At 42.4% G+C, this 13,681-nt stretch overlaps 1 protein-coding gene across 16 annotated transcripts in view; it reads left to right on the top strand.

Annotated features, from left to right (window-relative positions):
• Window positions 1-13,681, top strand: part of PPP6R3 (protein phosphatase 6 regulatory subunit 3) — a 73,700-nt gene that overhangs the window by 34,984 nt on the left and 25,035 nt on the right. For 10 of the 16 annotated variants that reach the window (XM_079104147.1, XM_079104146.1, XM_079104160.1 and 7 more), the window contains exons 11-13: window positions 2,191-2,306; window positions 3,393-3,478; window positions 9,712-9,798. In XM_079104147.1, coding sequence (XP_078960273.1) covers window positions 2,191-2,306; window positions 3,393-3,478; window positions 9,712-9,798 — 289 coding nt within the window. The remainder of the gene's footprint in view (window positions 1-2,190; window positions 2,307-3,392; window positions 3,479-9,711; window positions 9,799-13,681) is intronic. The other 6 variants (XM_079104152.1, XM_079104151.1, XM_079104150.1 and 3 more) reach the window with 1 other exon arrangement.

Below are 13,681 nucleotides of genomic sequence, written 5' to 3'. Positions count from 1 at the left end.
TAGTGCTGAGAATGGAACCCAGGGTTTTGAATATGCTAGGCAAGTAATCTGCCACTGAGTCACATCCCCAGGCCTATTTGCCCATTTTTAAATCAGATTATTTTGCTTCTGAGTTCCTTAAAAATAATCTAGATATTAATCACTTTTTGGATGTTTAGCTTGTAAATATTTTCTCCCATTCTGTCTCTTCACTCTGTTTATTCTTTGTTGTACAGAAGCTTCTTAGTTTGATATATCCCCTTTATCTTTTATTGCTTCTGTTACCACTTCGCAAGTCTTACCTAAAAGTTTTTTGCCCAGCCCAGTGTCTCAAAATGTTTCCCTTATGTTTTTTTCCTAGCACTTTTAGTTGCAGGTCTTGCATTTAGGTCTTTGGGTACATTTTTAGTTGATTTTAAGAAGAGTCTAATTTCATTCTTCTACATGTGAATCACCAACATCCCCAGCATCACTTTTTGAAGAGACGGTGCCTTTTTTCAGTCAGGTTTAGTTAGGTAAAATTTTCATGTGGCAAGATTCATCCTTTTCAGATGTATAGTCCTAAGAATTGTGGCTGTGGCATGAAGTCACATAACAATCACCATGGTCAAGACAGAATGTCCCCATCTCCCCAGAAAAGCTGTCTCATAGTCCTTTAAGGGCAATTCTCTCCAGGGAGTTTCTTGATGCATTATCTCTACTTAGATTTGTTTGTCTGTGGTCCCCCGGAGAGCTAGGTGCTTCATGGCAGATGTCAGCTGTACTTTGTGAAGTTAGATTTTTTTTTTTTTTTTTAATTAAGCATTTGTGTGCACTAACAGGGTTTTGATTTGACTCTATGTGGGAAATTGGCATTTAGTTTGTGCGGCAAGGGACTAGTGTGGGTAGACTTGAGAAACGTTTTTCCAAACAGAACTCTTTTGGGGGGGTCCTGTGTGTGACCCATTTGACATCCAACTCCATCTTAGCCCCTTTCCTTACCTTCCAGTCTCTCTTCACCTCCTCACTTAAGCACCTGAATATTCTGTGGACTCTGCTGTCCCTGTGAGCCTATCCTCTGAAGGCCATCTGAAAGTGTTGCCCCCACTGAGAGGTGTCCTGAAGCAGCTTTCCTGATGTTTCCTTACACCAGAGACTTGGAACACTTTGGAAACCCCAGGCCAAAGCCTTGCTGATGGGACTTTGGTCTCACCTGTGGGCTTATGAGGTAGTGCAGGAAAGTAAGATGTCCATAGGAGGACTTGAGTTTCTGGATCTTCTTTTTTCCCCCGTATTTTGTACTCTACCACGTGCCTACCCCTTTTCGTTTTGAGACAGAGTTTTGCTAAGTTGCTCAGGCTGAAGTATCTGATTTTTATTGTAGAACTAAAAGAAGCTCTTAGCATGCTGAGCTCAGCCTTATGCTTGTGAGCATTAGGTGTCCCTAGGCCATCCAAAATTTTCCAGCAGATATTTTTTTCTAGGCCAGCCTCCAAGCATAGTACGAATTTTTAGTGGCTTCTGAAAGGTTTTTTTCTCTTAAGAAAAATCTCTTCAGTTTGTACCCCACTACCTGCAATCAAAAAGAAAAAAAATCTTTCATTTCATAGAATTCAAAGTCTTGATACTTTGTAAAGAGGCAGAAAAATTATAGTGATATGAAAAGTTCGTCTAAATGTAAAGATTGATCATGGTTGGGAAGATTAGACCCCCAGGAATGAAAAGGAATGAAGACTAGGTTTACATGCTTATGTCCAAAGTGGTTTATTGGCAGGTTCACTGTCTGTTTTGGCTGATCCTTCAGATCACCAGGAGCTTAACTTGAGGAGTGCTACTGGTAGATAATTATTTCTGTTAACTGATATGACTAAAAGTTGATGTCTTTTAGGAAAATAGACCAGCAGAATTCTTACCTCAGTTCCTTACTCTTACATTAGACATCAGTGAGAGGTGTGTTTCTTTTAAGATACTTTATTTGGTAATTAATGATTGGTTTGGACGTTTGAAAAGACTGTCCTGTAGTGAGGCTGCCATATGTTCTTCCAGGGACCGGTTCAGGCCTCCCTGCTGTGCTGCTTGGGGATGCTCTCACATCCTCCGTTCCTTTGTTTCTTCTCCTTTTTCTGTCCATTGTCACTGGTGCCCTGCTATCAGAATGTTGTGCAAAGTCCACAGTATTTGCTCAGTATTCATCCTGTGTGGAATATGAACATTTGTTCTTCCCATTGTCAGGGCCGAGGGAGGAAGACGGCATGGTTACATGGGACACCTCACAAGAATAGCTAACTGTATCGTGCACAGTGCTGACAAGGGCCCCAACAGTGCTTCTGTGCAGCAGCTTATCAAAGGTGAGCTCATACAATCTGAATTACATCTTTGTTGGATCAGTGGAGGGCTTAAGGGTAAATAGAAGCCCTTGGTTGCATTTTTAATAGCTGGCTGTGGAGTTTGTTTTTATTTTACAAATTGGGGGTTTAAATATGGGTCTTCACTGTTCATCCTTCTAGTAGGTGCTGGCTGACTTAAACATGCTGGGATTACCCATTGTCCCACTGATAAAAGAACATTGCTCACTAAATTGTTCTTTGGAGTATTTTGAGTATTTTTTATGTCCCTGCCCCCACACACTTATGAAGACTTCTGTCTCACCTATGGTTTAAATTCCTTTAACTTAAATACTAAGGCATTTGTCAACATTTCTTCGATATTTCCATCTTTATAATGAAGGGTCTTGACTCCTAAAGGACACTTTTTCCCCCCTACCATGTAAATTTAATCAGCCTAAGATTAACTTGGAAGTAACTGCAAATACCTTTTAACGGGAATGCAGGCCCTGAGTCCTCTTCAGAATGGAAGCCTCAGACCTCTGTGGACTCTGGGTTTGTGTCCGCACTCTGAAGCAGTCTGTTCACAGTGAGCTACAAAATTCACTTCCCAGTGTATCCTATTTCTCTCTTATAAATGTTTGTTCAAGAGACTGTTACCTATTGCATGGGCTCTGAAAGCTCAGTTGTCACCCATTCCTCCTCATAGTTGATGTCCTTACCAAGGAGAAATGGCTGTGTGATGCGATCAAGTGTTCTAGATTATTTTCAGGGAAGTTGCTGCTGGGATGTCTTTTGTGCCTGTATGAATGTGCATCCGTGGGTGGGTATGATGACCCACTTAGTGTAGCTAGGCCTCCAGAATCACAGCCCTGGTTTTGTTTTATCTGAAAAGTAGTTGTTTATCATTTTCTTTAAAGTCTCTGGAAGGTTGAATTTCTCTATTGCATACGTAGCCACATGTTGGCTCAGAGACATACATTTAGGAGATATTATCTTAGAGTAGTTTGAGAAGCTAGTCAAGTCCCAGGCTTGGCAAGTCATCACGACTGTCTTTGTGCTGTGTGGGTCACTGTTCTGATAATGCTTTTCTCGTTTTCTCACTCCAAGATCTTCCCGATGATGTCAGGGAGCGATGGGAGACGTTCTGCACAAGCTCCTTAGGAGAAACAAACAAGAGGAACACGGTAGATCTAGTAGGTTTTACAAGGTTGCATTTCTATTTGTTTTTAGTGCTCTTAAGTCTTTCCCATTTATTCAGAAAAATGTAAAAGATCTTCCATTTGGCCCAGTAAGCACCAGCCACGGATGAGTTCATCTTCCTTGGAACAGAAGTCAGTATTCACAACATTCTTGCTCATTGTCCAATTGGCTCCTAATTACCTGCTTTGGATGACAAAAAGGCCCTAAAAAGCCACCAGTTTCCGCTTCCCATCATTTCCCTTCATGCCCTGCTCCCTAGGCACCTCAAAACAGCCTCTGCCTTCCTTTTATTCTGTGGGGTTTGTGCCTTGTTTCAGGTAACCTTGGTGCTTAGAAATCGTAAATATTCCTGTGGGTGTTTTCTAATGTTACTGAGTTTACTCTCATTTTAGGTAATTCCCAGTGGGGAAAAATTTCATAGATGACTTTGAAACTTAAGCACTAAAACCCTTAACAGAATTGGTACTTTTAGCCAGGGAATAATGGCATTGATAATTTCTTAAAAATTATATTGGACTTTGGAATGTATTTTTGTTTTTTTAACGCATTAAATTTTAAGGTAAGTATTGCTTTGTTTTTTGCTTTTAAAGATAAGGAAAGCTTTTTCTTTTGTAAGCATCTGCCAACTGATAAGGTGGCAGCCTTGACCTAGGAGTAGCGCTGTCCAGCCTTTAATTTGTCACTTGAAATTCAGGTGTACTCTTAAATTTCTAGAATATAATAACACCTGAACGTTGACTTTTCAAGTATCTGGCAGCCTTATCTATTGAGAACATTACTGGAAAACGAGAGGGACGCAGCTCTGAGAGCAACAGAGCAGTCACCAGCTCACCCATCCTGGGCCACAGCCCCTCAGGGATCTGTGCCTCTGACTTGGTGGACTCTCTGACAGATTTGGTTACCCTTTTCCAGTCTTGACAGTGGTAGGGTAATTGCTTTTTAAGGTGAATATAGTGATAGAATTAGGAAGTGGGAAAAGTTGGAAGAGTCATGAAGTAGACCTCACTATAGAGAGAACTCTGTGGGACCATTTAATTAAAATGAGTGTAAGAGCCTAGTGTTTCTGTGGGAGCTGCATCCCATCAAGAAAAACTAATGTTCATACTGATGCTCTGGGTTGTCGAGAAAAGGCTAAGGCATTTTTGTAACTATATTACCATTGTAGTTAGTTTTGGGTTCTTTTCACTAATCAAATTGATTCAAGTAATTTAAACTGGACTAGAAACATATCACCTGGGTGTTCTAGGTAGTCAGTTTTTTTGTACATTGACTTTGTCCTCCAATTCTGTGAGCTTTAACCATTTAATTTTAGAGACTTCCATATTAATTCCTTATTAAAAATGCAGGCTACATGGTCTCCTTTAAGGAGATTTTTTTCCTTGTTATCTTATGAGAAAGGAATATTTAGAAATGTTCTGATTTTGTTTGGGAAACTCTTTCTTTTAAAAGTATCCTTTGAATTACTTCAGAAGAAGAAGTCAAAAGTGTCCAGTTAATTTGTTATCAGGCTTTTTAAAAAGACTTCCATCTTGGGTGACTCAGCAGATTCCTCTGGTGAGCAGTTCTGTAGTAAAGGAGGACTTCATTGTAGTCCAGACAACACTCCGACCCCTCATGTCGCCAGTGAATCTGCCGTGTGAGTATATAGATCCGTGCATGTCCCTATGGAGGGCATAGACCCACATCACCCAGGACAGGTTCTGCCCCTTCTGAGTCACTCATTCATAGGCATTTACCCCTGTGTTGGAAGGAAAGTCACCATGAGCTCCATCTGTCACTCAGAATGGAGCTCAGTTCTCCAAATAAAATGAAGTAGGGGGAATTACCTGTGTGACAGAGTGGTCAGATATATCATAGAGCCCTGTTACATTGTCACCACCATGTTGAGTTAGCCGCACTCCATGATTTTGCTGTCTGTTGAGACATTCAGGTTGTTCTCCAGACCTCTTCAATTCTTTGGTCCCAGAGCATAAGCCCTTCCAGGAAGGAATTTTGCTTTGTATTGTTCGAGGACCACTGATCTTCCAAGTGTTTCAGGATAACTAGATATTAATCCTAGGTCACTAAGGATATTGTAATCGCTTCCTCCCAGCTCTTCATTTTTTTGCCCAGTTGCTTTCTAGCTGTTATCTCAGTGAATATGGGCACTATGGGGAAATAAGCTACTGTGAATCAGACTATAAATACAGCTTGTTAAATACAGGGTGCTTTACTTGCCCTTGGAAAGGTAACAGAGAATGGCCACACATGAAAGCAGCATGTGGTCTTAGTGAAAGCACTCCTAACATGTTCATCACGGACTAGGCAGTTGGGTAGTAGATTGCTTATCCCTGCCTCTTTCCAAGTAGATAGATTAGATCTACTCCTTTGCTTAGTTGGTTTTAGGATGGCTCAGATATCTGCCTGGTGTTTATTTCAGTTTGAGTTCATATGTTGGTTTGTTGCCCTGGCTTGTTCTTATTTTTATGTTCATAACAAAGATGCACTCATTTATACGCTGAGCCCTTACCTGTCCTGCTGGATCCTGGCCCAAGGACTTTTTCACTTACACAGCCATGCCCAGCTACAGTTGCTTGTACTACAGCATTTTAATTAAACCCTGAGACATTGCTTTAGTCTTTTTTTTTTTTTTTGGTGCTGGGGATCAAACCCAGTGCCTTGTGCTTACAAGGCAAGCACTCTACCGACTGAGCTATCTCCCCAGCCCCTGCTTTAGTCTTTTGACCCCCATTGTGCCAAAACATGTGCACAGTGGATTCACGTACTGCCTTTGTTTTTATCTTGGGGGGTTTTCTGTAAATAAAACTTCATCTTTTAATGATATGCAAAGACTTTAGTGTTTTTACCCAAATTACAAAATTATGAAAATTGGCAAGGATTTAGGTAGATAATGAAGTTTTGTACTAACTTTGGAAAATTGAGTTTTGTTTCATTCTCTGCTTCTCTCCAATGGGAAAAGTGTACTTTAATAAAAGTGTCGGTGCTTCTTTCCCATCGTTGACAGTGTGCGGAGGTGGCATAGAGTGGTTGGAGCACACATGGGTGACATGCTCGGCAGGAGGCTGGAGTGGAAGCAGGAGTTGGTGTCACCAGCCTGAGGGTGGGCAGATGCTGGGCCTGCAGTGGGTCCACTGTAAGGAGATGAGGAGATGAGCCCGAGCTCCCACTGCTCTGATGGGCCTCAGAGTTTCATGGTCACATTATGCTTGGAGTTTTCCTTGGCAGCCCCCATGAAGAAGGCACCTGTTTAATTTTTCTTCTAACAGTTAATAAAGCTAAAAGTTTTATTGTGGAAAAAGGCAGCACCTCAGAAGCTGTTTTCATGGCAGCAGCAAGCATGTGCTTCACTTCCAGTACATCTGTGTGGCCCGAATGTTGTCTTCTCGTTAGGTTTTTGTTGTATTTGTTTTCGTTAGTGGTATGTTGATTTCTGTTCATTCAGAAAATGTTTGAGTGCCTGCTGTGTGCCAGGCATGGAAGGTAAGAGTACTAAAAAAGACTGACAAGGCCCCTGCTTTAATAGACCTAGATAGCAAATGAGTGAGGCACACACAGTTTGTCATCTGCATATTCCACATGACAAATGCTCAGGAGCAAATGCAGGGAGGGAGTTAGGGAACATTTGTACAGATGTGCAGTTTAAAATAGATGGTCAAGGAAATCCTCACTGAGCAGGTACCATTGTGGAGACTTGGAGGGAGGCAAGAAAGGATAGCATAGAGGCCCTGAGACTGCTGGTTCCCAGTTTATGCAGGCAATGTGTGCAAGGGAGACAATAGGAAGACACATGGCCAGAGATGAACTGAACAGCCAGAATGTGTGCACCCTGTTGTCCATGGTAGACACCTGGGGTTCTTAATGAGATGAGAAACCATTAGGTTTTGAACTAACAAAAAGTGATGTAGTTTGGACTGGGGTTGTGACTTAGTGGAAGAGTGCTTACCTAGCGTGTGTAAGGCACTGGATCTTCAGCACCACATATAAATAAATAAAATAAAGGTCCATTGACAACTAAAAAAATCAAAATAAAAAAGTAACGTAATTTGATGTGCATTTTGAAAGAACACTGTGGCTGCTGGTTGAAAACAGAGTTAGGAGCAGGAGACTGACCCACTGGCTTGTTAGCATTAATCCACAAGACAGGTGGCATGGTGGCTCACTCATGAACTCTAATGGACTTGCTGAGGAATGATGGGATTGTGGGTAATGTGAAAGTGGGGGGCAGGTGTAGGTGGCTGCAGGACACACCATGACCAAGGGTTTTGGCTAAGAAGAGGATGAAGGGGGCACTTGCCGAGCTAGCACCACCTCAGAAGGTGTGGTCCCGCAGCACAGATGAGGACCTCTGTCACGTGGATCTGAGTGGGCACTGGTTGGGATTCTGCTTACAAGTTTTCCCACAGGTAAGCTGTGGTCTTTCCACCTCATTCTGTCAGTGTGTTCAAACTGGAATGGCTCAGGTAGACTTACACCCTCCCTCAACACAGTGGAAGAGTGTGCTTGCCGTAGTGTTGCTGTTACAAAGAGTAACTTGCTGAGGAAACAAGTTTGCTCTTGGGGAAGTTCCTATGAGTAGGGCATGTGAGGGCATCACTGGGTCTGGTACAAAGCAGTTGCTCTGCAAAACTTCCTCAGCAAAATTGTTGAACCGATAAACTGGTTTTCTGGCAAAAAAAAAAAAAAAATGAGGATGCATTGCTTCCTGCTTGCACTTAGACAAGACCTAGCTTATTCTTTCTCCTTCAGTGCATCTGACTTGCTCTTTGAATCATTCTGTTTCCACACCCCACCCGGAAGTTGCACCTCTCGTGCTCACTTTGGCTGAGCGTGATATGTGCCCAAGGTACCTCTGAATCTGCTTGACAGCAGTTGTCCTATAGGATGGCAGCTATCTGAACCAAGCAGGATCCCATACCAGGGCTGGGCTTTCTGAGGCCTTCCAGTCCGTTTCTTCAGCTGGTCCCTGAAGTCGCTCTGGACTCAAGCAGGTGCCCCTCGGTGTTAGCAAACTCTGCCTCTCATTTTGTCAGACCAGACCAACAGTTGGAAATGCAAGTGTTTTACACCTTCGGGAGGGCTGGGGAGGTGGGGACAGGTCACTGAAGACGTTAGCTTATTGCAGCTACATTTCACTTGGGCTTAGTGTCTTTACCAACGATGGTTAGACAGAACAAAAGGAGTAATCTTTAGGTAGTGGTTTACTGAGAATTTCACAAGCCATACTTCATACACACCTATTTGAGAATATGCACTGGGCTTCTTAAACACAGTGTGGGAACAGCTTCCAAAGCAGACCAGGCCAGTCTCTCTAATTTCAGGCTGTTAGGCATAGTCTCAAGAGTTGGCAGTTGTCTTCTGCTAAGCATAGTGTTCTCTGCCCACAACACTTCTATGAAAAATACAGGATAAATAGCTCTGAGAATATAGTGTGTTACCCTCAGAAGTATAATGTTCATTTCTAGAATTTTATAGACTTCATATTTACCTCTTGCTGTATAGCAGTTACTATTATTAATGCTGTACTCAGTCATTTGTACATCTTATTTCTAATTGTTAACACATTTCCCCCTAATTTTGTGTGACTTTTATGAATTAATAAAAATCACTTATCCATGAATTGGTGAGCACCTTTGTTTTTCCTTAATTACTGAGAGTTGGTTGTGCATTCTGGGGATACATTTCAGGGACAGGAAATCTGGGGTCTTTTTATGAGCAAGGGACTGTTGACTCAAAGTTAGTGTTTATGGACAGTGCTATTCTTAGTGTGGGCAGGAAATTCAAGAATTTAAGTGACACGGTTACTACCTTTTTCATGGTTCATTAGTAATCCCTGGGATTGCAGTTTTGCCCTGCAGCCCTGGCACACAACCATTTTTTGTATCTCGTCTGCACCATTACTTCAGCCTTTCTTATTAACATTTAATTGGCAATAATTATTCAAGTAACCCCTTAAATGGAGTGACTCGTCTCCTTTTTGACTTTAATTCCTGGTGATGCTGGTAATAAGGAGTGAAGTAACCAGAAGTGGGCTGCAACGGGCCACGAAGCCAGACCACGTCTCGTGCCCTGCTGGTTGGGTGGGTTTGACAACCTAATTGTTACTTTTGTTTTTTCTGTTACACATTGAGAGAAAAACTGAATGTGATTTTTTTTTCCATAAAAATGCTGATACAAATGTCCAAAACTTTCCTATGTTAAATAGTTTTTTACATTTTTATGCATATAGGTTACAACCTGCCATATTCATTCATCCAGTGATGATGAAATTGACTTTAAAGAAACGGGTTTCTCACAGGATTCCTCTTTGCAGCAAGTGAGTCATGCCTAAAGCTTTGCTCTTTGTTTTTATTTTAAATGCTTAGTTTAGTTGCCATTTTCAAATCACCTTGGAGTCAGATCATGTATTAGAATGTGGTCTGGGTAATTAGTTTGGCAGAAGCATTTAAAATAGTGAGAAACTGGGTACGTGAGAAGTAGGTTTATTTCTAGGGACTGTTTCATACTGATAACAATGATGAGTACATTTTCAATCAAATTTTCAGGAAAGTTGAATGAACTGAATAATTAGCAAGTCATCTCACACATGTGTATTATGCAGACTTTTACAATAGTTGAGTTGTTGCTTAAGTAGATTCACGTAGTAGAGAACTGTGGATACGAATAATAGAAATAAGACTTGAAAAATGTAAGTAAGAGTGAACTTTTACCAACATCCCTGCACCAAATGGCTTGTTAAAACGATTCCTTATTAATGGTATGTTTCTTATATCTTTAAGTGCTATTACAGTGACATATAAATTGTTTTGCTTGAAGTAAGTCCTTGCCACCCCTACCCTTCTGTCCTCAATTCATCTCCATTTATCAGCTTCTTTTAATTGTTGGGGGGGAAGCAGGGTATAACTAATGAAGCAGCAAATTATTTTACTTTTCTGCTGGTTATCAAGTTTGGGAACTAAAAATAGAAGCGATCAGCTATTGTATGGGGAGGTCTACATGCTCTTGGCCTGTAAATTGCTTTGGTGTGACAATAGAGTTAAGGAGACCCCTTCCCACTCTGCACTGGATGTTGCCTGGCTTCTTTTTTCTCAGTCTCTAAGCTTTGTCTTTTTTTAAGTGTATTTTTTAGTTATAGATGGACACAATACCTTTACTTTATTTTTATGCAGTACTGAGGATCGAACCCAGGGTTTCATGTGTGCTAGGCAAGCACTTCACCACTGAGCCACAACCCCAGCCCTAAGCTTCATCTTTTACTAGGGCCCAGGAAAGGATCTGAGTCTTAATGCTCCCCCGTCTTTTGGCTTCCACATTGCATGCCTGTCGTGTTCTAGTGTTGCTGAGGCTAAGCAGTTGTTTGGTTTTGATACAAAGGTGGTTTAGCATTCACCTTTTCCAAATAGATCTCAAGTGGCATGTCCACACTTGGCTGGCTTCCCTGTTGGTTCTTGACATTTCTGCCCCTTAGTACCAGTCTCCTGAAGTCAGAACCAGAGTGGCAGGCCTACAGGGAGCACTGTAGAGCAACAGTCCGTACCTTCTCAAAGAATAGCACCTTGCTTTCAGGAAGCCCTGATCAGCCAGGGGGTGCACTATAGCTGATTGTGAGACCTCACTCCTGTAAGCAGCCCTGTCTCGTTCCTAGAGCTCTCTGGTATTTGCCTCAGGAAGCAGTTTGACAGCAGCCTCTCTGCTGAAGAGTCACCCAGTCAGGAGTGCTCTCTATGTTCCTGTACCTCTGGAGTACAGGAACTTGGTGCTATTAAATGTAAATCATCTGATGGAATGCCTAAAGCATCTATTTTTAAATATGCTAGTAAATTTGGAACTTCCAAATTCCAGGATTAAGAAAAAAGTTGCCCTAAGCTTTTTTCTTTTTCTTTTTTTTTTTAATGGGGCTGGGGGCCGAACCCCCAGGTCCTTGCACATGCTAAGCTTGCACTCTACCACTGAGCTGTGCCCCCAGCCCTGGAATCCCAGCTACTGATTGAATGTAGAATTGATTAATTTTAGATATCTAGAAAGTGAGTCCCCTTATTTCTGGTGATATGCGGTTCCAGGGTTCATGTCAGTCCTGGAGAATTTTCTTCTGTTTTGTTTTCACCGATGCTGATGTGCATATGAAGCAATCCAAGTCATAAAACTGACTGACTTAAACAACCCTTACCTCGATCCTGCCCAGTCTTGTGAATTTTATCCACACCTCATAAACCTCTAGAAGTAGGAATAATAATAATTACTCTTTTCAGATTGACAGACTTCCATTAACTTTTCTTTATATAAGCCAACAATGGGTCATTTTGAAAATAAGAAATAGGATCCAAAGCATTATTTATTTATTCATTTTTGGGAGAAGGCAAGTCTGCATTAATTTGAGATTTTATCGTAATTGCCATTGTAAGCAGAATATTAGCATGTATAGCAACTTTTTCTCATTCATGTGTGAAGTTGGGCCTTTCATAGCCAAAGCTCCCAGGTGTAGAGAGCCCAATGAAGGTCTCTTTGCAAGATGAATGTGAGTGCCTCACAGTGTCTATGCCTCTGCTCTGCCCGTATTGTCCTTTCCCAGCCCTTTTGAGTTTCCTAATATCAGGTGCTTATTGCCCATCCTCCTGGTTCTCCCTCTCAGGGTGAGACCTCATCCCCTGCAGTGTTTGGAGAATTCAGGCCCACCACACAGAAGTGTGCCAGTGATTGTCTGACACTTCCGCCACCTCACAGTGCACCATAGGCTATGTAGTCAGTCAACTCAAAGTGAGGTCACTAGCTGGTTTTGTGGCCCAATGGCAGTACTGGTAGGAGGTCTGCGTAATAAAGCGAATGACTCACTTGTCAGTGCCTTGCCTAGTCCCAACTTTGACCAGGGTGACAGTCCTAGAAAGTGTAATATTGCACAGCTGTGTGGTGCTTTCCAGATTTGGAATTCTCCAAGTTCAATGCACTTTCAATAACACTAGCAGTCTTGCTTAGTGGGTTTTGCAGCTTTGACAGCTTTGTCAGTAAAAGTCAGGATGAAAAGTGAAGTTCTTTGCTAGTTGTCTTTTCCTAGAAGCCACAGTAGACCCAAAGCTGGTGGAGATGCCCTCTGAGCTGCCCTCTGAGGGTAGAGTGGTGCAGACTCACTCCTGCAGAGTGCACTTAGGCATCTGTGCACAGGTTCGAGTGCATTTGCTGTTGGCTTACTGTCTACATTTTGCTGATGGAGATTTGAGAGCAGAATGCTTTGGGAACGTTCTCCCCCTTTTCACCCCCAAAAATCTTAATGTGAACAACACTCACCGTACAAAAATTTTGAAGAGAGAACCAAAATCAAAACAACTGGGAGAGACCTCACCCTTATATGACCAAATTTCTAGCCTGTAGACTCAGTGTGGCTTGTGCTGCCTGCCTGGCAGAATGACTTCCTGGTTCTTTAGCACATCTTGAAAGTACCAAGCATAAGAGATAATGGCTATGATTCAGAGGAGTTGGTTTCTTTGTTTTTAATTTAACGGATGTGAATGTTGCCTATCATGTTTTCCATTCATATGCCCAGAGTTCAGCTTGTCACCAAGAACTTGTTGCCCCTCTTCTACGTTCAACCAAATTCCCACAGCTCAGTTTTGGTTTGCACTCCATGCCTTACCCTGTGCTGCAAAGCCACCTCTGCAAATATACCATGAATGTCCTGCAGCCAGCTGCCCACTAGCCACATGCCCCCATGTGCCCACATAATGTCATCTCCATGGGCCAGAAAGGGAATAGTGTGGAGGTGTGTGTGAACAGGGTGGCGGGCATGCCGTGGTCTTGTGTGAAAGGCAAGTGAGGTTTGGGGTTCTCTGTATCTAGCCGAACAAGATGCAGCTTTTTTCAGACCTAAGCAAAAGATACCTTCCAAAGCCAAATATAAGGTTTGTTTTTTAATTACCTGCCATCTGGATTATCTATGCCATAATTCCCTGCCACCAGAATGAACCATCAGGAGTTAATGGTTAGGGCGTTTCTGCAGGATGCATCTGCAGGGTGGATTCTGGGCTATGCTCAGCTGTGGACCCTAGAAGTCAGTTTGACTCAGTTATGGCTGCCTCCTTCCAGCAAGTGGCCACAGTGGTGAAGCTCAGGTCAGCCAGCCACCGCTCCTGGGGCTGGCCTGTGGGGATGGCACCTCTGTCCACAGGGCAGCACACACATTCTTTGGTATGTGTCCTGTTGATTGTCTG

This window comes from Sciurus vulgaris (genome assembly GCF_902686455.1).
Source record: "Sciurus vulgaris genome assembly, chromosome: 11".
In the NCBI taxonomy this organism is placed as follows: domain Eukaryota; kingdom Metazoa; phylum Chordata; class Mammalia; order Rodentia; family Sciuridae; genus Sciurus; species Sciurus vulgaris.
The sequence above is the reverse complement of the archived record's forward strand: the minus strand, read 5'-3'. Positions and strand labels throughout refer to the sequence as shown.